This window comes from Bos javanicus, chromosome 2, assembly GCF_032452875.1.
Source record: "Bos javanicus breed banteng chromosome 2, ARS-OSU_banteng_1.0, whole genome shotgun sequence".
Taxonomy (NCBI): domain Eukaryota; kingdom Metazoa; phylum Chordata; class Mammalia; order Artiodactyla; family Bovidae; genus Bos; species Bos javanicus.
The window spans coordinates 76,476,419-76,504,339 of record NC_083869.1 but is presented as its reverse complement, the minus strand read 5'-3'; the positions used below and the strand labels follow the sequence as shown (position 1 = coordinate 76,504,339).

The window sequence follows — 27,921 nt, the reverse complement described above, 5'->3', positions numbered from 1 at the left end:
AGCCAAATAATGCTCAAACTACCATACAATTGCACTCTTCTCACATGCTAGCAAAGAAATGCTCAAAATTCTTCAAGCCAGGCTTTAACAGTACGTGAACCGTGAACTTCCAGATATTCATGCCATATTTAGAAAAGGCAGAGGAAGCAGAGATCAAATTGCCAACAACCTTCAGATCATTGAAAAAGCAAGAGAATTCCCAAAAAATATTTATTTCTGCTTCTTTGACTATGCCAAAGCCTTTGACTGTGTGAGTCACAACAAACTGTGGAAAATTCTTAAAGAAATGGGAATACCAGACCACTTGACCTGCCTCCTGAGAAATCTGTATGCAGGTAAAGAAGCAACAGTTAAAACTGAACATGGAACAACAGACTGGTTCCAAACTGGGAAAGGAGTCCATCAAAGCTGTATATTGTCACCCATTTTATTTATCTTACATGCAGAGTACATCATGAGAAATGCTAGGCTGGATGAAGCACAAGCTGGAATCAAGATTTCCAGGAGAAATATCAATAACCTTAGATATGCAGATGACACCATACTTATGGCAGAATGTGAAGAACCAAAGAGCCTCTTGATGAAAGTGAAAGAGGAGAGTGAAAAAGTTGGCTTAAAGTTCAAAATTCAGAAAACTAAGATCATGGCATCTGGTCCCATCATTTCATGGCAAATAGATGGGGAAACAATGGAACAAGTCACAGACTTTATTTTCTTAGGATCCAAAATCACTTGAGATGGTGACTGCAGCCATGAAATTAAAAGACGTTTGCTCCTTGGAAGGAAAGTTATGACCAACCTAGACAGCATATTAAAAACCAGAGACATTACTTTGCCAACAAAGGTCCGTCTAGTCAAAGATTTGGTTTTTCCAGTGGTCATGTATGGATGTGAGAGTTGGTCTATAAAGAAAGTTGAGTGCCAAAGAATTGATGCTTTTGAACTGTGGTGTTGAAGAAGACTCTTGAGAGTCCCTTGGACTGCAAGGAGATCCAACCAGTCCATCCTAAAGGAAATCAGTCCTGAATAATTATTGGAAGGACTCATACTGAAGCTGAAACTCCAATACTTTGGCCACCTGATGGGAAGAACCTACTCATTGGAAATGACCCTGATTCTGGGAAAGATTGAAGGCGGGAGCAGAAGGGAACTACAGAGGATGAGATGGTTTGATGGCATCACCGACTCAATAGACATGAATTTAAGTAAGCTTTGGGAGTCGGTGATAGACAGGGAAGCCCGGCATTCTGCAGTTCATGGGGTCACAAAGTCGGACACAACTGAGTGACTGAACTGACTGACTGGTAGAAATGTTCCTTAATAATATCTTCAAAGTATTGGGTGCTTACTGTGGACCTTGGTGGTAGTGGTTTAGTTGCTAAGTTTTGTCTGACTCTTGCGAACTCATGCACTATAGCCCACCAGCCTCCTCTGTCTATGGGACTTCCCAGGGAAGAATACTGGAGTGGGTTGCCGTTACTATCACAAGGGGATCTTCCCGACCCAGCAATCAAACCCGGGCCTCCTGCATTGCAGGCAATTTTTTTTTTTTTTTTTTTGTTTTTACCAACTGAGCCTTACACTGTGCTAACCATATATTAATCATCACAATAACAGTCTGAGGTAGGAACTATAATTGTCTCATTTTACGTATAAAGATACTGAGGCTTGTTAAATTGCCCCAGGCTCCACGACTGAGTGAGCCTTTGAGTAAGATTAGGCGTCTAAACAATTTATCAACAATTATGTAACTATGTTGCTGCTAGGAACACTGTATTGAGAGGACGGTCAGGCTTTCCTGTAGGCCGAGGAGAAATGCATTTTGTGATTGCTTAGCCATTTCAGCCATGAAGTTGGGGGTATCATCACACACGCTTGTTAGCCAACACCCATTCAACTATTTGGAGACAAAGATACAGAAGCAAACTGACATGGTCAAATAGCTCCAAAGCCAGGTCTATAAACATAGTCCTGCTAATGGCCATCTGCCTTTATCCCCACTCCCACTGAAGGTAAAGTCAAGTTATATAAGCATTTCCCCTATGCTTTTCTTTTAAATGAGAAATAATCATTTTAACACCTATAATCAAGACAACTTTCAGACAACCTAGTTACTCTCATTGCCTCTGTGAAAGGGGATTCAAAACTCTGAAAGGAGAGCTCCAAGAAAGTGGCATTTGTGATGAAATAGAAGATATGAAATTAATCATTTTCAGGAAACTTGCAAGGCAATATATTTCTTATATTATGTATATAATAATCTACATTACAGGTACTGTACACACACTTCAATGGACCATTTATTTTCTGATTGTTTGTTATATGGTACTATATTAGCATAGTGTGGAAGATTTGAGGTAGAAAAGTGAGGTGTTTTTTATGTCTACTTTAAGCTGTTAGTTTTACTGTGTCTCGGGATGTGGAGGATCGTCTTGTAGTCAAATCAAGCTATAAAGACTAAATTGAATTATCCCCATGGAACAGCTGTTAAATCTCCAGGGAGTAGGCAGGTCCCACAAGAAAGGAATGATGAATTGCAATGGGGATGCTGCAGAAATGCAGCCTGCCAGAGATGGTTCTGTGCTGGATGTGGCTTGTGCTTCTTGAATTACCTTTTGTAACTGATGGGTATTACCTTAAATTTGTTGCCTGATTTGTTGATTCCCTGAGTCTCCTGCTCAACTCCAAACTTTTCCAAACTCAGTAACTGCTAGAGTCTGTGAATACTAGCAAAGGACAAAAACGTCATCCTTCTCAAAAGCCCTTACTTAGCACATCTGTGGTTAGTGACTTGCAACAAAGCTGATTTTGTAGTTGATACCATGTCTTTGGGGGAAACTGTAAGCCTGAGTAGGGGAATAAAACTGTTTGTACGTGTAATTAATGGTGCAAACAATTCCTTTCCATGTGGAATTCCTAAAGAAAAAAGACGAAGTGTATACATGTGTATGTGTGTGTGTGTGTGTGTAGTGATGGGAAATTTCACCTAAGCAAGGTGATAGAAGCAATTTGGGAGAAAAATAATATGTTTATCCCACCCTTTAAATTGAGAAGTTTAACACTAATGGTTCTTTATCTGCAAAGAACCAAAACTTATTTAATTCCCCCCAAGTGCATTAATGATAAAATAGATTCTTTATGATTCATATTAATAACACTGCCAATTAAACTCTGAGAAATAAAGTATGGTAGTGAAATTTTTGGTAGCTTGGTAAGTGCTACCATATTTTAAAATCAACAAAACATTTATTAAAATTGTAGCTAATGATCCTCTCCAAAAAGGAAATGATGAAAGCTATCAATATTCATAAATTCATGGGATTTTTCCCTCCTTAATCTCCCTGACTTCCCTTTTTTTGCTCTGTATATTCAATGACTTATTATTTAATATATCTTATCATTTAATATGTTTTCAAACATGATTTATGTGTGGAGTTTTCTATGAATGTTGCCAAAGTGTAATAGGGAAGACAAATCTGACTTCATATTGGATCTGTTTCTTTTCCTTTAACTTTTATTTTCTGCTGCTTTTACTACAAGTTAAGAATGTTGTCCATAGCCTGAAATATACAGGAGAGCCCGTTCTCAATGCTCTGCTCATTAAAGATATAACATTTTTTCGTTCATATAGATAAAACTTGCCAAACAGAGAATAACATCTGTCTCATTGGAGGTTTGAGGAATACCATGATCTGACCTATGTGGACAGCTGCAATACAAAGGATTTTCACACCAACAAGTGTGCAACCAGCTCATTCCCTCCTATTTTAGCATTAAAAAGTCTAAATTTTAGCTTGGAGAAGATGGTTCTTTGGGGCTCCTAGATCTGCTGGCTTTCTGAAGAAAGTCGCTATTCCTTGCCCCAAGGCCTCATCTCTCCATTTATTGGCCTATTGTGGGGCAAACAGCGCAAGCTTGGACTTGATAACGATATTGGTTTTATTTATATCTAAGGCTCAGGTTCTCACACTTTTGAAGCCAGTTTGTGAACAATGAAAGTAGCAATGTTTCATTAAGTTCCTTGTGTTCCAATTTGTGATTCCAACTCTTCCCACAATGTTCTATTCTCTTTTCAGGTGCATTGACATTCATGATATTAGTCTAAGCTAACCTAGCTCAGTTGGTAAAGAATCCACCTGCAATGCAGTAGACCCAGGTTCAACTCTTGGGTCAGGAAGATCCTCTGGAGAAGAGATAGGATACCCACTCCAATATTCTTGGGCTTCCCTTGTGGCTCAGCTGGTAAAGAATCTGCCTGCAATGCAGGAGACCTGGGTTTGATCCATGGGTTGGGAAGATCCCCTGGAGAAGGGAAAGGCTACCCACTCCTGGAGAATTCCATGGCCTGGAGAATTCCATGGACCGTATAGTCCATGGGGTCACAAAGAATCAGACACGACTGAGTGTCTTTCACTTTCAAACTCCTAGTAGTATGTGACCCCTCTGTTTTTGCAGATTAAACTCAATGAAATGGGTATGTTATGAAATATTTGGGGGGAATAATATTGAGGAGCAATGGGCAGAAGTATGCTTTCCTGACCTACGCCTAAACAACATGTCATCAGCTAGTTAGTGCTTAGGTTAATTAGTTAACGAATAACATTAGGACTTCCTAACTTGGTAGCTCAGCTGGTAAAGAATCTGCCTGCGATGCAGGAGACTGTGGTTCAATTCCTGGGTCAGGAAGATCTGCTGGAGAAGGGATAGGCTATCTATTCCAGTATTCACGGACTCCCCTGGTAGCTCAGCTGGTAAAGAATCTGCCTGCAATGTGGATTAGTTGATTAGTTAATTAGTTAATGAATAACCTTGGTATATATGGGTAACATTGCCAAAAGCCTGGAGCCTGAGCCTGGGACAAGCCTTTTAAAATATTATAGACTTTAACCAAACTGTGATTTTCCATAAGCAAGGCTGTTTCTCACGCTGGAATCCAATGGCAACTTAAAAAAAAAAAGTGTTAATATATGGAACCTCCAAACATAAAATATTTTTTACACATTATACTTATCAAGGAAAACAAATCAAGATCATTTAAATTCCAACTTTTCCAGGTAGTCCAGTGATCAGATTGCAAGGAGAAGCAGCATCTACTAGTCAATGATAAGGGGGTCTAGTCTTGTGAAAGCTTTTACAATACTGTTAGTTTAATGGACCTCTGCTTCTAGCAGGATGGAGTAGTATGATTTTCTCTATTTCTCCCACTAAGTACAACTAAAAACTCCAACATTATATATAAATAAAACCAAGGAAACTTCTAAATGGTGGAAAGAAGAAACCAAGCATATCTTGGGATCTTGAGACCCAAGGAGCAACATTAAAAATTTAACCTCTGTTCTTCAAAATGCCCAAGTTTTTAACAACAGCAATAAGTAGACAAATATATAATTCACCAGGAATAGAATTTAATAGAATCTGTGGTTCTTTTGCTGCATTTCTCAGGGATAAAAAAAGAGATTCATTCAACCCAGTATAGATTGCAAGCCCCGCCCACAGATGGCACAAACTCATAGCCAGGAATATAGAATTCAGTAGGTAGGGACCTCTAAAACATTTGTTTCCCCCAATTACACAGTTCATACCCACTCACTCCCTACTGTGCCTCCCTCTCTCCAATTTCACCTTGGAGTCTATTTAGACATCCAAGAGCGTGATGTAAACGTATTATGAGGAAGTGCCAGGTGTATGATGGGGAAAGCAAGTCTTAACCACATTGAAGTGTTAGAAATCATTGAGCTGGAATGGATGCTGACTTACCACAGTATAGATCTGATGCTTTCGCCTTTTAGCCAAGTCAATTATGTTTACTCCATTGTAGTAAAGGTTTTCAATACATCCATGGAAGTTTTTCTTTAAAAAGGTCCCAGGTTTGCCTGGTACTGGAATTCCTCCAAAACTAAGCTTTATGGGAAAAAAAAAATCAACTTTTAGTTATAAGCTCTAAAAAAGGAGTAAAGGAAAAGGAAAGTAAGCAAGTGAATTTCAGTAGATTCAATTGTAGCATGAGCCAAGTGGCTCAAATAATTATAGATGCCACTTGATTACACATTTAAAAGGATACTGATTAGGCCACGTAAAAATAACTATAATTGCTTGCTTTTTAAGAGCTTATTTTACAAAACTATTTTACATCCTTTCTGAATCCTTCTAATACTAAATACAACAATAATTTACAGAAGGAAGAAAAAAGCAAAGAAAATCAACATCTTTATATTTATCTCTTATGCAAATATCTTAGTACAATCAAAGTAAAACCAAGGGACAAACAAAATATACCTCTATTCAGGCCTAGTTTATTCTGTACTGTATCAAAAACACCTTATCAACACAGCTGTTATGGAAATATTTTATAAAGATGAAAAATAGGAAACAATTCAAATATCTCATATATTTATTTAGAGGGAAAAATTGAGAATTGATATAATAGACTCCTACTTAGTTTTCAATAATGGTGCTTAGAAAACATTTGTTGTAAAGTGGAAAATGAGTGGAATGTTGATTTAAAAATGCAGGAGTTATAGTTGGGAGTAAGGTATGATGTCAATAACAAAAAATGGGCTTACAATTTAGATTGAAGAAATAACACTGAACTATTAATGGCAGTTGTCTCTGGGAAAGCAATGGAATACTATTTATGTTTACCACTTCCCTTTCCAGTACAAATTACTTTTGGAAAGAAAATATTCTTTTTAAAACAAACCTGATCTGTTATGAATATTCTTCCTATTTTAAAACAGAAGCAGAGTAGTTTCTATCATCAGGTTTATCCCAATACCATTTAGTGAGTAACCCAGTTTTTCTTCACTGCTATGAAATGTTACCTTCAGCATATAATACTTAAATCGTATGAATGCTTGAGTATATTTCAGAAAGATTTGTTCTCCCAGTGGAAATGTCTTCTTATATGAATAGCTACAGATTAAGCAAAGGCTGTTTACAGATGTCTACTTTTTCCCCCATAAATTCCACACTATTTTTAAAAATTATTTCTTTATACATTTATGATAAGAATGATTAACCCTGCTGCTCATGTCTATTTTCTATTATTTTACTCTAAGATAATTATTTTATATTTTGCCTTTTTAATTTTAAAACTTAATTTCAGAATAATTTTATTTAAAATAGTCTATTGGAAGTTTGAGAATTAATATGGAATTTGTTATTTCCATGAACACATTTACTTAATGAAGAATGTTGTTTTTTAAATATTTCATCTTCCTATACAAGAATTCAGTGTCTTTTACTATTTTCAAAATATTTTTGGTAAGGCCTCTCACCTAAGGTTATTATTTTACTTTTCTCATTCACATATTCATCATCAACTTAATTCCACTGAATTTCAAGCTTTTAACAATTTCCACTGTATGAAATCTAAAAAACATATTATGCAAATATCAGATCATTATGCTATATGAAACCAGAGTAACATTATATGTCATTTATATCTCAATAAATTCCAGTGTAAATTCCTTGTTTTTTATTAATTAAAATTTTTAATAAGAAAATTATATGCCTCTCCTATTGTTTTATCTATCCAGACACCTGTATATTAAATAATATATTTTTTAGCTAATTTCATTGAACTTTTGAAGGTACTAATCATATGAAATACTTAAAATATTTTCCTCTTTTTACAAGCCAATTTTTATACATTTTTTGTTTCATTGTCCTCACCAAAACTTTCTAAAATATAGCCAAAACAACAATAAACAATAATTATGGTATAGAACATTAGGAAAAAAAATTAAAAAACAAACAAAAATAACAGTATTTTTGTATACTTCCCAGTATATACTGATTCTGATTCCACATCACATTAAACAGATACTTCTAATCCCATTTTCCACATAAATTATTTAGTTGCTTACTTATTTATTATTTGTTTGAAATGAGGAATGAATGCTCAGTTTTATTCATTGATTGATGTTTCAAAAATTCATGTGACAGAATACAGAGTATTTTGCATTTAATCTGTTGGTAGGTTGAAATATATTAATAGATCATAAATTAATAGATTCTCTTTGATTGAACCACATGTATGTTCTATTTGCCTTGAAATACATGTGCTCCCACTTTAAATTGTAAATGAGTTTCAGCTCTAGTTTTCTTTTGCCAAGTATTTAGATCAAGTCTAAATTTGTCTTTCAGTAAAACTCTGCAAATTTTATCTTTAACTCTACTTAAAAATGATTCATAACTCTTGAGACATATTCTGGAAAACAAAAAAAAAGTGAGTTTGTCAATTCTAAAAATACTTTGTAAAAACATTGCTTCGATAATTTCCTTGTTGATTTATTGTAGTATTCCAATATTTTCAATTTGAGTCATTTGTATTAAAAAAGATTCATTTCCCTTTTGTAAATTGCATAAATCAAATCTGTAAGGTAAAAACAGAGTTGACTATTTGTTACTTTTATTTATTTTTTAGAACACTTTATTATGTTAGAGCAGCTTTTGTTTCACAGCAGAATTGAGAGGGAGGTAGAGAGTTTTCCCACATACTCTGTGCCCCCAAACATGCATAGTCTCCTCTCCCATTGACAAGAGCTTCCATCAGTGGTTTGTTTCAACTGGTAGACCTACATTCACACATCACAATCACCCAAAGTCCATAGCATACATTATGTTTTACTTTTGGTAGTGTACATTCTATGGGTTTGGACAAATGTATTATTACATGCATCCACCAGTACAGTATCATATAGAACAGTTTCACTGCTGTAAAAATCCTCTTTTCTTTGCTAATTCATCCTTCCCCCAGCCCCTGATTCCAATCCCTGGGAACCATTGATCTTTTAACTGTTTCAATAGTTTCACCTTTTTCAGAATGTCATATTGTTGGAATTACACAGTAAGTAACCATTTCAGATTGGCTTCTTTCACTTAATAATATGAATTTAAGGTTTCAAAATATCTTTATATGGTTTGAAAGTTCATTTATTTTTTTAGCATTGAATAATATTCCATTGTCTGTATGTAGCACAGTTTGTTTGCACATTGACTTGCAGAAAGACATCTTCATTGCTTCCAAGTTTTGACAGCTATGGATAAAGCTGCTGTAATCACTAATGTTGAGGTTTTGTGTGGATGTAAGTTATTATTCTTTTTATAATTTTAAATATATAATGAAAATTTTGTTCATATTTTGGGTCACCTTCAATTTGTGAAAAAAAATAATGTTCTTCTTCACTCAGCTGTGATTTAAGAAAACATTAGGGCAATATTCAAGAAAGATAAAACAATTTTTTAAAAAATTAAGTAGCAAAAAAGAAAAAGAAACATGTTTGAAGGACTTGGAGTAGAGAGTTTTTAAGTCAAACAGTAGGGAGGAGAGTATATATTACAAAATTGTAATTTCCCATTTCATCAAGGAAAGAAAACTCTTTCTAGTCTGGGTGGAAGATATTAGGACAAATTAGTGGAGACAAAAGTACCATAGATTACATACTGTGGGACCTGTCTTTCTGCTTCTCTTTGGGAGACTGAAACCTGATTAGTGAATGGAGTCAATGTGGATGAAGATCACAAGACAGATTTTGGAAAATGCAAGGAGTTATTTCTCCCCTGATTCCCACAGCAGTGATGCCTGTAAGCCTGTTAAAAATGCTTCAAATTTATCATGGCCTCAGAGTGAAACTTAGCTGCAAGAGAGACAGGTTAGCAACAGCTATAGGAAGTAGCAGCATAGAGGTTTCTGAGGGTTGGTTCTTAATGGCCTGATCACTGGAGCACTGTATGAGGTAGACTGCTGAGGTCCTCTGGGCCATGAAAGCAGGATGGGGAATATGGATGGACTGAGGTCCTCAGTGAGTGTGTAAAGTCATACTAGCTCATTTGGAGGTCCAAATGTTCAGGTGCCTAGACCTCACAGCCTGAAGCCATCGCAGGTACCATGGACAATGGCTACAGAAGCAGACACTTTATACCCATGCAAGGCTATCCACAAGGCCCCAGTCACTGATTAGTGCATGGAAATGAAAAGGAGGAGCAAGAAGAAACCCCATATAACTCAGTACATACAGAATAGTGCAGTAAATTTTAAATAGGCACTAACTAAATTTCAAATAGGCACTAACATTCTAACCTATCATCTAACCTATCATCAAGGTTAGATTTTTCTGCTACAAAGGAATCATGGACTGGTGAATATATTAAATTCATGTGGGGAAAGAAGCAAAATTGTATTTCTGCATGTCTGAGTGTGAGTGTAAATTTCCAACCTGTTTTATATTTTAAATTTTTCGAGTAGTTGAGAATTTGAAATTATAATTATACTATTGAATTATAGATTTAGTTCATTAACAGATAAGTTAGAATGGAAAAACGTTTTCATATATTACTGATTTTCTTTCCTATGTCTCTAGTAGTAATTTTTCTAAATATTTCATAAATACTTGTAAGCTATACTTGTGTACTTTTAATTGTACATTACTAGTCATATCCCTTAAATCATTTGCATTTATAACTTTATCTGATTTATTATAATTGCAAGAACAAAAGTCAAAATCTTGCTTTAAATTATGTTTTTATCCAGCAAGTCACCCAGACTAAGATCACTGCTGTGCATGACCCGGGATGGTCAAATGATTATAGAAATTATTTGCAAAAAATGAATATTGATCATTTTTAAACTGTTCTCCTGCTTAGCTCAGCTGGCATCTTAGTTTCACTCAAATTCTGAACACTAGCTTTTCTCCTTGAACTCTGCCCATTAGATTACTCATCTAGCAAACCTAACTGGAAAAGCAATGACCACTTCCTTTAGCCTGGCTCCTGATCCCTGAATCCTAGAAAACATGCAACTCACATCAGGACAGTATCAGTCAACATCTAATTGCTAGAAATAAGCTTTTTTTTTTTTTTTTGCATTTGATTGACTAGTATACATACATATCTGTTCCTTATAGGCATTTTAAATTAAGGGCCACAAAAATTGGTATTTGTTGTAGTTGTTTAGTCACTAAGTCTTATCTGACTCTTTGTTACCCCATGGACAGTAGCCCACCAGGCTCCTCTGGCTATGGGTTCTCCAAGCAATAATACTATGAAGTGGATTGCCATTTCCTTCTCCGGGGTATCTTCCTGACCCAGGATTAATCCTGCATTGACAGGTGGATTCCTTGCCACTGAGCCATCAATGAAGCCCCCAAGTAATTTTTACAAGAGCTTTCATAGTTTTAATCTTAATTTTTATTTTCAACAGTACTAATTTTTCTATCTCTGCTTTAAGTTTGCATAAATTTAATTGATGTGTCTTTGTCCCAAATTCCAACTTTAAAAAAATAACCATTTTGGTGTTTTCTGCCATAAGAGTGTTAATTGCAAAGCACACATGCCTGGTGTTTGTTTATTAAGCAAATATGAGACTATTAACCATCTGAGAAAATTTAGAAAAATTTTAACTGTATTACTACAACCATAAGGATGATCAATTTTGCTTTGTTCTATTGTTCTTACTAATTTTTGATTATTTCCTCTTTTATGATTTTTGCTATGTAGACTGTGTAATGTTTAGACTTTTTAAAAAATTGACTTAGAAAATAATCCCTAGTACATGGATGCAATTGCAAAAACGACAGAATGATCTCTGTTCATTTCCAAAGCAAACCATTCAATATCATGGTAATCCAAGTCTATGCCCCGACCAGTAACACTAAAGAAGCTGAAGTTGAGCAGTTCTATGAAGACCTACAAGACCTTCTAGAACTAACACCCAAAAAAGATGTCCTTTTCATTATAGGGGACTGGAATGCAAAAGTAGGAAGTCCAGAAACACATGGGGTTACAGGCAAATTTGGCCTTGGAGTATGCAATTGAGAGGGTAACAGGCAGGAAGGCCAGGGGTCTCCAAATAGAGGAAATAGCCTGCAAGTGTCAGACATTTTTCTCTCTCTTGAGCACCAGAAGGAAACAAACTAGCGATATTTTTTCCTTCTCTATACAAATTTAAAAGGAGGTTTCTCTTAAAATACAGTGTTTCCATAATGACACCTGGTTTCACCTGAAGTTAACTATTCAAAAACCTAGAGATAACCAATGCCTTTTTCTTATGGAAATACTTGTCTTAAGCTATGCTAATGTACTATGCATTTATCCCAAACTCTATCTTCAAGTCAGTTCCACCTCTTGGCTCACACTTTATCTTTATCATACTTGATAAACCAGTATGTTATACTCAGATATTGTTCCCCTAATCTATGTAAATGAAACTACATGTATGGTGATCTGCCCTTCTTCAGGATTCAAGTTAATCATTTTATGGCCCAGGATAAACTATTTGGTGCCAAGATTATTCCAAAATGCATGTTATGGGTGAGGGGCCTGGTGCCATTCTGAATTTTAAGACATTCCTTTCTTTCATTAACAGACTGCTAGTGACTATATAACATCCAGCTGAAGACTAGCAGGAGAGCACTCTTTCTGCCCCCTTCTGATGCCTATGTCAGAGGCTTTCTCTATCTCCTTTATACTTTAATAAAACTTTATTACACAAAAACTCTGAGCAATCAAGCCTCGTCTCTGGCCCTGGATTGAATTCTTCCCCTCCGGGGACCAAGAATCCCGGCGTCTTTGCGTGATTCAACAACAACCTTTCAGAAGGAAGCAGGGCAATGGTCAGTAGAGTTCTGCCAAGAGCACACACTGGTCATAGCAAACACCCTCTTCGAACAACACAAGAGCAGACTCTACACATGGACATTACCAGATGGTCAACACCGAAATCAGATTGATTATATTCTTTGCAGCCAAAGATGGAGAAGCTCTATACAGTCAGCAAAAACAAGACCAGGAGCTGACTGTGGCTCAGACCATGAACTCCTTATTGCCAAATTCAGACTGAAATTGACGAATGTGGAAAAAACCACTAGACCATTCAGGTATGACATAAATCAAATCCCTTATGACTATACAGTGGAAATGAGAAATAGATTTAAGGGACTAGATCTGATAGACAGAGAGCCTGACTGAAGAACTATGGACAGAGGTTCGTGACATTGTACAGAAGATGGGAATCAAAACCATCGCCAAGAAAAAGAAATGCAAAAAACCAAAATGGCTGTCTGAAGAGGCCTCACAAATGGCTGTGAAAAGAAGGGAAGTGAAAAGCAAAGGAGAAAAGGAAAGATAAACCCATTTGAATGTAGAGTTCCAAAGAATAGCAAGGAGAGATAGAAAGCCTTCCTCAGCAATTAAAGCAAAGATATAGAGGAAAACAGTAGAATGGGAAAGACTAGAAATCTCTTCAGGAATTAGAGACACCAAGGGAACATTTCATGCAAAGATGGGCTCAATAAAGGACATAAATGGTAGGGACCTAATAGAAACAGAAGATATAAAGAAGAAGTGGCAAGAACACACAGAACTGTACAAAAAAGATCTTAATGACCAGATAATCATGATGGTGTGATCACTCAACTAGAGCCAGACATCCTGGAATCTGAAGTCAAGTGGGCCTTAGAAAGCATCACTATGAACAAAGCTACTGTAGGTGATGGAGTTCCAGTTGAGCTATTTCAAATCCTGAAAGATGATGCTGTGAAAGTGCTGCACTCAATATGCTAGCAAATATGGAAAACTCAGCAGTGGCCACGGGACTGGAAAAGGTCAGTTTTCATTCCAATCCCAAAGAAAGGCAATGCCAAAGAATGTTCAAATTACCACACAATTGCACTCATCTAACATGCTAGTAAAGTGATGCTTAAAATTCTCAAAGCCGGGCTTCAGAAATACATGAACCGTGAACTTCCAGATGTTCAAGCTGGTTTTAGAAAAGGCAGAGGAACCAGAGATCAAATTGCCAACATCCGCTGGATCATGGAAAAAGCAAGAGAGTTCCAGAAAAAACAACTATTTCTGTGTTATTGACTATGCCAAAGCCTTTGACTGTGTGGATCACAATAAACTGTGGAAAATTCTGAAAGAGAATGGAATACAAGACCACCTGACCTGCCTCTTGAGAAACCTGTATGCAGGTCAGGAAGCAACAGTTAGAACTGGACATGGACCAACAGACTGGTTCCAAATAGGAAAAGGAGTACATCAAGGCTGTATGTTGTCACCCTACTTATTTAACTTATATGCAGAGTACATCCTGAAAAACGCCAAGCTGGATGAAGCACAAGCTAGAATCAAGATTGCTGGGAGAAATATCAATAACCTCACACATGCAGATGACACTACCCTTACGGCAGAAAGTGAAGAAGAAGAAATTAAAGAGCCTCTTGATGAAAGTGAAAGAGGACAGTGAAAAAGTTGACTTAAAGCTCAACATTCAGAAGACTAAGATCATGGCATCCAGTCCCATCACTTCATGGCAATTAGAGGGGGAAACAGTGGAAACAGTGTCAGACTTTATTTTTCTGGGCTCCAAATTCACTACAGATGGTGATTGCAGCCATGAAATTAAAAGATGCTTACTACTTAGAAGGAAAATTATGACCAAACTAGACAGCATATTGAAAAGCAGAGACATTACTTTGCCTACAAAGGTCCGTCTAGTCAAGGCTATGGGTTTGTATGGGGTCATGTATGGGGTCATGTCTGGATGTGAGAGTTGGACTCTAAAGAAAGCTGAGCACAGAGGAATTGATGCTTTTGAACTGTGGTGTTGGAGAAGACTCTTGAGAGTCCCTTGGACTGCAAGGAGATCCAACCAGTCCATCCTAAAGGAGATCAGTCCTGGGTGTTCATTGGAAGAACTGATGTTGAAGCTGAAACTCCAATACTTTGGCCACCTGATGCGAAGAGCTGACTCATTTAAAAAGACCCTGATGCTGGGAAAGATTGAGGGCAGGAGAAGGGGATGTCAGAGGATGAGATGGTTGGATGGCATCACTGACTCAAAGGACATGGGTTTGGGTAAACTCTGGGAGTTGGTGATGGACAGGGCGGCCTGGCGTGCTGTGGTTCGTGGGGTCGCAAAGATCTGGACACGACTGAGCAACTGAACTCACTGACTGATGGTTATCTAACTTTTTAGACTACAGTTTTGGGTTATTGTCTAGGAAGCCCAGATTTTTTTTTGTTCAATCCCTACTTGCTTTGAATTTTGATTACTAAAGCTATTGTCATGGGCTTTACAGGTGGCACCAGTACTAAAGAACCTGCCTGCCAACATAGGAAGAGGTAAGAGACAGTGGTTCAATCTTGGGTCGGGAAGACCCCCTGAAGGACATCCCCTGGAGGAGTGTGATAAAATGAAATTACAGGATGATACTCTGTAATCTGTATTAAAACTATTTCACCAATAACTCAAGCACAAGTAGAGTTTACTGAATTTCAAGAGTTACAAGCACCAGGAAAGGGTATTGGTAAAGCTATTAAAAACAAAACAAAGCAACAACAAAAACACCTGAGGAGTTCACAGATGGTGCTAGTGGTAACAAATCTGCCTGCCAGTGCGGGAGACATGAGATGCGGATTCTGTCCCTGGGTCAAGAACATCCCCTGGAGGAGGGCATCGCAACGTACTCCAGTATTCTTGCCTGGAAAATCTCATGAATAGAAGAGCCTGGTGGGCTACAGTCCACAGGGTAGCAAGAGTCAGATACCACTGAAGTGACTTATCACACACACAAGCTACTATTACTATTATTAATTAATCTGCCCATATATTTTTCCACTTTGAAACACTTTTTAAAGGAAATTCTATTTTGTGGCAACTTGTTACAAAATTGCATAAATTTGTATCAGCTTTCACAGGGAAATGTTTAAAATCACTGTCTCTGGAGCTTCTCTTGCCGGAAATAAACCCAGATCTTTCTAGTACTTTCTATAGGACCTTGGGCAAAATACCTAACTGTTATGAGATTAATTTTCCTTTTACATAAAATGAGGATAATGATAATACTGATCTCATATAAAAAATATAGCTTGATTGGATTAATATGAGAATTAAAAGGCTTCCTGTCAAGGGTCAAGCACTTACTATACAGCATGAGGAACTGTATTCAATATGTAATAACCAACAATAGAAAATAATCTGGAAAAGAATTCTGAAAAAGAGTACACACACCCCTCCCCAACACACACGTATAAAATTTTCCTGTACATCTTAAATTAACACACTATAAATCAACTATATTTCAAAAAAAGAAAAAAAAAACCACAAGATTTCCTACCCTGAGGCCTTCTGAAGGATTCTTGGCATATTACCTTTGCTGTTTGCAGAATTGTTCTTCCCAGCAGCAACACTTCAATTAAGAAGTTCTTCCAAAATGGTACTTTGCAATTTTATTTTCAACAATTTCTGAATAAAAGCTATATGGATACTAACTTTGCTAATATTTTGCAGTCTGAAGCTTGAAATATTTTATATGGATATTTTACTTCAATAGCAATTAAACTAAGTAACGTCTCTCCCACATCCTGTAGAAGTTTCCTTCTGGTTTTTAGATTTTCAGAACACTGGAACCAGATATATTGTGTCTGTCTTTGAAAAGGACCTTTGATCATTTATAGCTTCATATTTATTTGAAAGGGGGAACAAAAGAAAGAAAGAGAACTTGCTAGAACTAGCTGATGAGTATCTATTTTCAATTTTCAATTTTTTTTTTTTTTTAATTTAGGAAAACTAGTCACTGCACAGTTGAATGTGAAATGTGTGTCACCTTTTCTTTGGGTAGGAGGCACATTTCAGCCTCACGGTCTTCAGCATTCTCCTAATTCAGTCAGCATTCTTTAAAGTACTGTTTACTTTTGTTTATTTGATTTCCTAGATATCTATCCTAGAAAGATGGAGCCTTTCTCAGTTATTTCAGTGGCTGTGTCATACATTCTTTTTACTGTCTCACAATATATCACCATTTTGTTTGTAATTACCTATGTAAAATTCCCATGGTCGGAGGACCTGACAAGACTGAGAGTTGGACACAACTGAGCACACACACACACTTCCTTCAAACTTGAGTCTTCTTGAATTAATCTTTGTTTTTAAGCCAACCCTGGTTGTATGGTACAAACGTCTTTATTCACTGTTTTGATTGTCTAGGGTGAACTTGATAGGATTTTGCTTTTCCATTCAGACTTGAGCACATTTCATCATGAGGGTCAGAGGGGAAGATATTGATGGTATTGAGTCTTTCAGGACACATCATTTGAATGAAGAAGGAAGGCTTTCAGTATATATGTCAGAAAGCTGAAAATTCAGCTTCCTCTACAACATGGGCTCCTATAACACAGAATAGTTGTGATACTGTAAGGGAACCAGATGCCCTGAGCTAGTTCTTTCCAGATAGCAACATGACAAATTCACTTTTTTTCTTGTTGTTGTTAAGTCCTGGCTTAAATGACATTATCTCAACAATCCCTGAAAGTGAAAGTGAAAGTCTCTCAGTCCTGTCCAGCTCTTTGGGCCCTATGGATTATACAGTCCATGGAATTCTCCAGGCCAGAATACTGGAGTGCGTAGCCTTTCCCTTCTCCAGGGGATCTTCCCAACCCAGGGATAGAAGCCAGGTCTTCGCATTGCAGGCGGATTCTTTACCAGCTAAGCCACAATTAATATGTTTAACATTGCAAACTGTTTTCCTAATCTTTGAACTCCCAACCCCATTACCAACATCTATTTTTGTTATTCTTTCCATAGCCTTTGTTATCTTCCTTCTTACTGTGTAATTCACTAACTTGTTATGGGCATTGCTTATAGATTGTCTCTCCTGCTACAACTCAAGCATCACAAGAGTAGGTGTTTGTTCTTTTTATTAACATATTCCTAGCACTTAAAATGAAGCCTGATACACAATAGACACCAAATAAATATTTGTTGAGTATTTTGGTATATCTCTCTAAAAAAAGAGTTTCTCAAGGACATGGAACACATCTTGTCTATTTTTGAATATTTAAGGCAAGAGGTATAATTCAAACATAACAGATTTAGCAAATATTTGTTTTCATACAAAAGAGAACACTAGCAATTTACTTCTAAAATTGTTTTACCTTATTGTCCGATTATCAATGTGACTGCTTTCATTTCTTACTTTTCTTATTTGTTTGTGCTTGGAAAATTGCATGTTGAGCCTTTTATTGTTCTTAGTGGTCAAGAAAACCAGGTGTTAGATTGTACAGTTTCACTTACAGTCTGAATGTCTTGGTCCATCTGGAAACCTGATGAGTTTTCTGATGTCACAGGTGGGCTCCAACTGGTTGAATCCCAAGAGAAAGCTTGCTTTGATGTTAAATGTATGAAGCCCTGGAAACTGCCATTCTGTCTTCCTTTGATCTCATTCCTCTTCTTTTGTCTGGCATTTGCTTGTCTTTTTTTCCATCTTTGATGTTACTTCTCTAGCAATGAGTTCCTTCCTCTTTACTGTTTTTTTCCTCTGGCTCTGTTTGAATTTGAGAGTCTTCTTGTTCTAAAGATTCCTTTTTCTGTCAGACTTGGATTTCTGATACATTTGAAGTTTCTCATTAGTGAATATTTGTCTCACTTTTGTTCTGATAGCCTATTTTGTAATGGAATGTCTGTGAAAAAGGAACCAAACAGCTGTCTTTTTTTTTTTTCGTGCTTTAAAACTTGCACTGGCTTAGTGTTTGTTAAACATCGAGATCATGGCCCTTCTGGAGGAAGGCTGTCAAAGGTGCATGAGTTTCTGCCATTTCAAAAGAGACTAGAGAACCCAATTTTCTTGTGGTCTCTCTTGATTTTTAAACATTGGCCTGAATTCAAATAGTTAAAAAAGAAAAATGCCAAATGGGCCAAATGAGATGAAAGAAAGTGAAAATGAAAGTGAAGTCGCTCAGTAGTGTCCGACTTTGCGACCCCATGGACTGTAACCTACCAGGCTTCTCCCTCCATGGGATCCAAATCTTTTTCAGTGTGACCATTTTGTGGCTTCTGCTGTACTGTCTGATTTGATCAATGGCTCAGGTGGGAACTTCTTTGGAACTTCTGATCTTTATTTACTTTTGAAGGGCTGTAGTGCAAATGGTCTCTTATTTTTGTCCCTACTTTGAGAGGAGGTGATTGGTAACATTTTCAGTTCTTTATTGCTTCCATATATAAACTACTGTTTCACAAATTATTTCAGCAAAGTACAGGTGTCCATTTTTGTTTTGGTAAGGAAAAAAAAAAGTCATATCTGACCCAGACGCAGCCCGGTGTTGAATAGAAAGAAACATTGATCCTGAAAGGCCTCCTTATTTACATAAAGCACCTCATTCATGGTCACACTTCCTGCCTGTGTTCCAGATTCACAGTTATCTACCTTCATGCTGGCTTTGGCTCCTGACCAAAATTCAGCTGTTTCCCCTTAACACTTCAGTTGAATCTGCCTTCAGCATCTCTCTTGGAAAACATTTTAAGTAATAATAATAGTGGTATTTCAATAGGCACATGGAAATGTGCTCTATATCACTAATAATTAGAGAAATGCTAATCAAAACTCCAATGAGGCATCCATTCACATCAGTCAGGATGGCTAACATCAAAATGTCTACAAGTAATAAATGCTAGAGAGGATGTGGAGAAAAGGGAACCCTGCAGCCATTGTGGAGAATAGTATGGAGAGTCCTTAAAAGACTAAAAACAGAGTTTCCATATGACCAAGGTGTCCTACTCTGGGGCATATATTCAGAGAAAACTATAATGCAAAAAGGAACATGCACCCCAACTTTCATAGCGGCACTATTCACAATAGCTAAGACATGGAAGCAACTTTATCAATGGATGAATAAATAAAGATGTGATATATATGTATATATATCCAGTAGAATACTACTGTGCCATAAAAAAGAATGAGGCATTGCCATTTGCAGCCACAATGATGCAACTAAAGATTATCATATTAAGTCAGAAGGAAAAAGACAAATACCATTTGATACCACATATATGTGGAATCTAAAATATGACACAAATGAACCATCTGTGAAACACAAACAGACTCCACGGACACAGAGAACAGACTTGTGGCTGCCAAGGGGGAGGGTCTGGGGGAGGGTTGGAGTGGGAGGTTGGGGTTAGCAGATGCAAACTATCACACAGAGAATGGGTAAAAAAACAAGGTCCTATTCTATAGCACAATGAGCTACATTTGGTATCCTATGATAAACCATAATGGAAAAGAATATTGGAAAAGAATATTTAAAAAGAATACATATATATGTCTGTATAGCGGTAATTAACACAGCATTGTAAATCAACTTTATTTCAATTAAAAAAAAAAAGTCTCATTTACTGACTAGTTTCATATATTGGGCCCTAGGCTTAGAGTTGGACTGCAAGGAGATCCAACCAGTCCATCCTAAAGGAAAATCAGTCCTGAATATTCATTGGAAGAACTGATGCTGAGGCTGAAACTCCAATATTTTGGCCACCTGATGTGAAGAACTAACTCATTGAAAAAGACCCTGATGCTGGGAAAGATTGAAGGCAGGAGGAGAAGGGAATGACAGAGGATGAGATGTTTGGATGGCATCACCAGCTCTATGAACATGACTTTGAGTAAGCTTCGGGAGTTGGTGATGGACAGGGAGGCCTGGCATGCTGCAGTCCATGGGTTCACAAAGAGTCAGAGACAACTGAGCAACTGAGGTAAACTGATGCTTAGCGTTTGCTTTCACTATTTTTTATCCAACTGTTAAGTTAGATATTGCTATTTGCTCCACTTGAAAGCTAAAGAAAATGATGGCATACAGAGGTTTAGCAGCTTGACTGAGGTATTACAGTCAACCCAGCCAGTCCTTCCATCTGGAGTTCCATGTCTTCACCATTATATGCATGGCCCCCCCACCAGCTACTTCTATTTCTGGTCCATCAAGGAACCCACTCCGTGAATCATCACCGGGACAGGTTGAATGACTGGTTTGGTTGGCCTGAAAGCTTCTCATTTTTTAAACTAAAAGTCCTAGGCTCACTGACACAGTGTGCCCCTATCCTAGGCAGACTGGCGCATACTTGGTGAGCCTTCTGCATTCCCTTCCACGGGGAAGAAAAGAAGGGACAGACAACTATAGCAGCAGAAATCCCCAATATCTTCTGAAAAGATAATCAGCCCCTCCTATTTTCCCTACCAGAGCCACCCTATGCTCTCCATCTCCTAGCAAGTTTTCACCAGGGGCTAAATTCAGAAAATCTTTCTAAGTATTACTGTGAGTGCTGTTCTTGGTCCCAATCTAGTCCATTGCTAGTCTAGCCTTCCCTTCTATTAACGTGTATTTTTATAGATAGAGTCTGACACAACCTGATTTGCTCAACACATATTTATTTATTTTTGTATGAATAGGTTTACAAAATTTTTACTTTAGGTTATTAGGATATTATAAATTCTCCTGCCATTGCAGGAGAAACAGGAGACTTGGGTTTGGTCCCTGGGTCAGGAAGATCCCCTGGAGAAGGAAATGGCAATGCACTCCAGTATTCTTGCCTGGAAAATTCCATGGACAGAGGAACCTGTTATGCTACAGTTCATGGGGTCACAAAGAGTCGGACATGACTGAGCGATTGAACACTCACATATTTGGATATTGGATTAAATCATGTGTGTCTCGGCATTCACACAGGAATTCATTGAAAATTCTAACTTCACCTACATTTTATCCCCGCATCTGCTCAGGCAAGAAGGGCACCTGCTGGGAAACTGACACCCTAGAGGACCCCCTCTGACCATCATCACATTTTGCCTCATGGGAGCAATATTTGCAAATCACGGGGAAATTACTATAGGAAGCTGTCACCACAGTCCTAAACCATTATCTTCCTACCCAGCAAACCAGAGTTTTCCTTCTAAACAGTTCTGAAGCTGCTTGGAGGGCCTGAACTGTTCTCCTCCCTGTCCATCTTCCTAAGGGTAAACCATAGACCCGCACATGGATCCCAGGAGTGACCAAGGGACAACTATTTCCACTTTGGACATCCCACATATGTGGGATATGGTTTATTTGTCAAAGAAAAAAGTAGAACAGATTTTGTTCTACAGCTTATTATAACTCCTGAAGCATTTAGAACTATAGTATATGGGCCCACATTAGGATTCTTGCCTCAGGCCCTAAAGTATTCAAGTGGGGCTTGGCTGACTTTATATTTTATTGAGGGTGACAATCATTTAGCCTAAGTTCAGCCAGCCTCAAAATTTCTTATTAGATCATTAAAACCTACCACCACAACCCTAATAGCAGCTAAAATAACATGATAAGGAGTTTATCGCTTGTTCTTTTAGCTCCTGTTAATAAAAACAATGCTATTTAGGGTATAGTACTGGTATTGAAATAGCCCCCTTCATTATGTTCAACACAGTTAGTTTACTTTTCAATATACATATCTCACTGTTACAAAACTTGGAGAAGTGTGCAACTGGCAAGTTCACAAATCACAAAATCTTAAATTAGAACTGGAAAGAAAAACGACGCCAAGGAATGTGTTTATAAGTCTTGTTTATATACAGAGGCCAAGATAAGGAACAGAGCCTATGCTTGGATGTTAAGGGATTGTCATTGTCCCTCCTTCAGGGAGAAAGGCTGGTCACCACAATGACTTCTGGTGATCTATGCAGATCTAGATTCAAACCCTGTTTCTGCTTGTTGTCGTTCAGTTGCTAAGCCATGTCCTATTCTTTGCAGGCCCATGGACTGCAGCATGCCAGGCTTCCCTGTCCTTCATTATCTCCTGGAGTTTGCTCAAACTCATGTCCGTTGAGTCAGTGATGCCATCCAACCATCTCATCCTCGGTCACTCCCTTCTCCTCCTGCCCTCAATCTTTCCCAGCATCAAGGTCTTTACTGTTTCTGTTACTGGATGGCTATTGAGAAATAGGAACAGGAGGGTCATTAGTCACTCTTGTCTTTTATGTCTGTGATATAGAACATAATAATCTCCCTCACAAGGCTATTTGAGGGACTGAACAAAATCACAAAATGGCACAAGAAATAGGAGCTTGGTTGTTTTCTTCCCTTGTTTTCCCCTTATTTCTACCTTGCATCTACTTCTTTTCCTTATTTTATTTTCTTCCATTTATTTTTCTGCATGCAAGTTTTCTGCTTTAGTTTTTACTGTGTTTCCAAAAAAAAGGAACTAATAACAATTATACTACCACATGATATGGTCTACCAAACGCTTTTCCTGGTGATCTCTAGTTATTCTGTTTTGTTGGTTTCTTTTACTTTTATCTGGTTTATTATTTTTTTTAATCGGGGTATAATTAATTTGTTGTCTTAATTTCTGCTATACAGCAAAGTGATTCAGATATCTATATATCTACATGCATACTATTTCATATTATTTTCCACTCTAGTTTATCATAGGATATTAAATATAACTCCCTGTATAGTAGGAACTTTTGTTTATTCATTCTACATTTAATAGTTTGCATCTGCTAATTCCAACCTCTTAATCCTTCTCTACCCTACTCCTTCCCTCCCCACAACATCCACAAGCCTGTTCTCTATAGTTACTGATCACCAAATAAATACTTATTTTAAATCTGGCCAGTCCTTTAATCAAGCCTGAGCCCTAGGAAAGGTCCTCTGGTGTCACTCTAAAGTCAGGGCAGCAAGGGGTGGTCTCTGAGTATGGGAACATTAAGAACTTCTCATGGGAAGAAAATTAAGGTGTTAGTTGATATCTTTATAATTCACAGAAATAAACTTTTTAAAATTTACTTAACAAATATTTATTGTGTGTTATGTAGCAGACACAAATTTACAGAAACAAAGTAAAAAAGAGACTCTTGATTCTTATGATGAGCTTAAGTACTATGGCTAGTTTGGGTATGAAGAGTTAGAGAGTTAAAAATAAGTCAAATTTATTTATAATATAAAATCAACAAAGACCTACTGTATAGTACAAGTAACTAAATATTTTGTAAGAACCTATAAGGGAAAAAATCTGAAAAAGAATACATATGTACACATATATTATGCATAACTGAGTCACTTTGCTGTAAGCAGTAATTAGCATAACACTGATCATCACCTATATTTCAGTAAAAAATAAATATACAATGTGATGAAAATTAATAAATGAAATAAACTTTTTCAGCTTCAAAAATATATACATATACGTATAGCTGAATCACTTGCTATAAACTTGATAGTAATACAACACTGTAAATCAAAAGTAGTTTAAAAAATAAACTTGATAACATAAGCAATAGGTGTTTTTGAAGAAAAACTGTGAATAAGAATAAATTGCTGCTGCTGCTAAGTCGCTTCAGTTGAGTCCAACTCTGTGCGACCCCGTAGACGGCAGCCCACCAGGCTCCCCCATCCCTGGGATTCTCCAGGCAAGAACACTGGAGTGGGTTGCCATTTCCTTCTCCAATGCATGAAAGTGAAAAGTGAAAGTGAGGTCTCTCAGTCGTGTCCGACTCCTAGCGACCCCATGGACTGCAGCCCACCAGGCCCCTCCGTCCATGGGATTTTCCAGGCAAGAGTACTAGAGGATGCAAATTTAGAAGTAAACATGAGGAATACCTTTGAAGTCATGCATTCATTCTATTGCCTCAGTTTCTTCTTAAAATATGTTTTTGCAAGTGGTACAAAATGCAAAAAGTTGCAGAAGAGTACACAGCAAAGAACAAAGCATTTTTCTTCGATGATTCCACGTTCTTCTGATCTACTTATCCCTACCCTTACAGATTTCTGTCGATCTATGCACTTTCAAGTCTATATTCTCTGTTCTATTTTTTTAAGCACAGATACTGTTTACACTGCACTGCACACTGATTTTCCTTTTCATTGAACAATCTATAGTGTAGATGGTCCCACATCAGAACTAGAGGGCTGCCTCATTCTTTTTAATCAAAGCATAATACTACCGTACAGTTTGTCAAGCACACACACAAAAGAAGGTGAACCTAAGGCAAAGGCCTGGTGGATTCACATATAGATAAAAGGTGCCACTGTGAGATTTGGATGATATGTGACTTACACAGACAGTAAAGGGAAGAGGAGCCAAACAGTGAAGCTCCCAGTCCCACAGACCAAAACAGAGAACACTAAACGTGATGGCAGATGACCACAATGTGAGCTGTGGCAGTCTTCATTGCTATAGATCTAACTGTAGGCTTCAGCTTAAAACTAGCAGGGTACTGTGGGGCTTCTGAGAACAGAACTTTTTCTTTGTTTCCCAGTTTCTTGATTACAGGAAATAGGCTTCATTTAGCCTCCATTATGTTCCAAGTTTCAATGGGCAGGTTCGAACAGTTGCTAATCTGCGAAGGGAGAGGATGCAGATATAAGGCAGGAGCAGTCAAGAAACATTAGTGCAGCCTTGAGGTTCCTCCTCAAGTTGGTTGTTCAGTCACTAAGTCATGTCCAACTCTTTGCAGCCTCATGGACTGTAGCATGCCAGGTTCCTCTGTCCTCCACTATCTCCCAGAGTTTGCTCAAATTCACGTCCACTGAGTTGGTTGTTGTTGTTCAGTCTCTCGGTCACGTCTGACTCTTTGAGACCCCACGGACTGCAGCATGCCAGGCTTCCTTCACCATCTCCTGGAGCTTGCTCAAACTCCCGTCCATGCCTTGGTGATGCTACTGCCTTCTCCTTTGCCTTTAAGCTTTCCCAGCATCAGAGTCTTTTCCAATGAGTTGGCTCTTCATATTAGGTAGCGAAAGTATTGGAGATTCAGCTTCACATAGTCTTTCCAATGAATATTCAGGGTTGATTTCCTTTAGGATTGACAGGTTTGATCACCTTGCTGTCCAAGAGACTCTCAAGAGTCTTCTCCAGCACCACAATTTGAAAGTTATCAATTCTTCGGTGCTCAGCCATCCTCAGGGTCTAACTCTCACATCCTTATATGACTGTCCAAGAGACTCTCAAGAGTCTTCTCCAGCACCACAATTTGTTTTTTTTGTTTGCTTGTTTGTTTTTGTTTGTTTGTTTGTTTTTTACGGATGGAAGCGGATAGCGTCTCCGACTCAGCCTCTCGCTCCGCGTCCAGGCAGGAAAACCAGCACCACAATTTGAAAGTATCAATTCTTCAGTGCTCAGCCATCCTCATGGTCTAACTCTCACATCCTTATATGACTACTAGAAAAACCATAGCTTTGACTATATGGACCTTTGCCAGCAAAGTGATATCTCTGCTTTTTAATAGCTTTGTCACAGCTTTCCTTCCAAGGAGCAAGCCTGTTTTGTTTCCAAGATTTAATTTGGTGTGGATGTACAGAGGCCAGATTCAACATCAAGCTAAGCCATTCTATGTGATGCAAATCTATTCTAAAAGGGCACAGCAGAAAGCCTCAAGCATCCTTAGAACCTAAAGAGTGAGAAGAAATTGCATCAGCATAGACTTTTATGAGGCAGAGAGACAAGTGGGCAATGGCCTTGAAGCCAGTAATTGCAGGCCTCTATCCTCTTGTGTCTCAGGAAGATCCAATTTGTCCTGCCAAGATTCACATCAGCTGTGTTGCAGGGCTTTGGCTGCTTTCCAAGTGGACAGTGTGAGACCACTGGAGCACCCAGGCAGAGCTGTTTCTCTACAGAGCTTACCAGAATTTTTAATTAACACCCTTCTGATGAACTTTGGGGGAATTTTCAACTTTTTGTTATTCCTGACATATAACCCATTGCATGCATTTGCTTATAATTGTAGGATAAATTCCTAGAAACAGAATTGCTAAATTGAAGGGCACTTAGTTAAATTTCGGAGAAGGCAATGGCACCCGACTCCAGTACTCTTGCCGGGAAAATCCCATGGGTGGAGGAGCCTGGTAGGCTGCAGTCCATGGGGTCACGAAGAGTTGGACATGACTGAGCGACTTCACTTTCATTTTCACTTTCATGCATTGGAGAAGGAAATGGCAACCCACTCCAGTGTTCTTGCCTGGAGAATCCCAGGGACGGGGGAGCCTGTTGGGCTGCTGTCCATGGGGTTGCACAGAGTCGGACACGACTAAAGCGACTTTTAGCAGCAGCAGCAGCAGTTAAATTTTGACAATAAGCCTTTTCTTTGATATTGTATTAATTATATCCCCACAAACAATGGATTAAATCATTCTGGTGCCTTCATTTCCGAGACAACACTTAATGTTTGTGTTCCCTGCAATCTAAGTTTAAAATATCATTGTAGCATGGATTTGCATTCCTTCTTTTTATGAGTAAGACTGAGCATCATTTTATATATTTGAAAGCAGTCTATATTTTTTATATATTCATATTCTTTATTTTTCCAATGAGTCACTACTTTAAAAATTATTTGTGGGGGCTTTTTATTCATTAATTAAATTTTGAAATACTTTTCCAAGTTTTTGGGAGGATGATATCATTATATCATATTTTTTTGTGGAAGTTCATGTGGCTTTTAAAAAAATTATGTGTAAAATTTTTCATATGTTTTATTTCTAGGTTTTTAAAATTTATGTCATACTTAGAAAGACCTCCCACAATTTCTGACTATAAAAGTACTATCTCATATTTTCTTTCAAACTTCAATAAAACTTATTTTTGAAGACACATATAGATAATGTATTTTTAAGTGCTTAGATGACTTAATGAAGCTTTAACTAAGAATTCTTATTAAAATACATTCTTTTCATTTTTAAAAATTCTTTTTCATCATTTATGTTGTAATAATACATAGTACATATAAAAATATGCTTTTAATAGTTTTGGTACTGTTAAGGTGGCTATGTAGAAAAGGATCACTAAGCACTTTTGATAAGAAAAGACTTCTTAGGTTACAGACTCTCAGAGAAATGGAATCTCACTAAGATCCTAAAAATAAAAATCACTTTTCTTAAACCCTTGTGCTCTAGGCTGAAAGTAAAATTAATTGCTATAGTTTGTCTTAGAAGCATTTGGGAGAAAAATTACATGGGCTAGGTGATGTGAGCTGTGATAACATTCCAGTGAGAAGTAAAGGATCTACATTTTTTCTGCTTATTTTTTTGGGAGAAGGTTTTATGAGCCCCTGTCTATGTGTGCCTTCCAAGTGAGAGGAGAATCTGACAACTGCATACATGTAATAGAGGCAAATTCCCTAC

At 37.5% G+C, this 27,921-nt stretch overlaps 1 protein-coding gene across 1 annotated transcript in view; it reads right to left on the bottom strand.

The window, feature by feature from the left end:
* Window positions 1–27,921, bottom strand: part of CNTNAP5 (contactin associated protein family member 5) — a 1,042,386-nt gene that overhangs the window by 511,490 nt on the left and 502,975 nt on the right. The window contains exon 7 of the mRNA XM_061440248.1: window positions 5,758–5,901. Within this exon, the coding sequence (XP_061296232.1) occupies window positions 5,758–5,901 (144 nt within the window). The remainder of the gene's footprint in view (window positions 1–5,757; window positions 5,902–27,921) is intronic.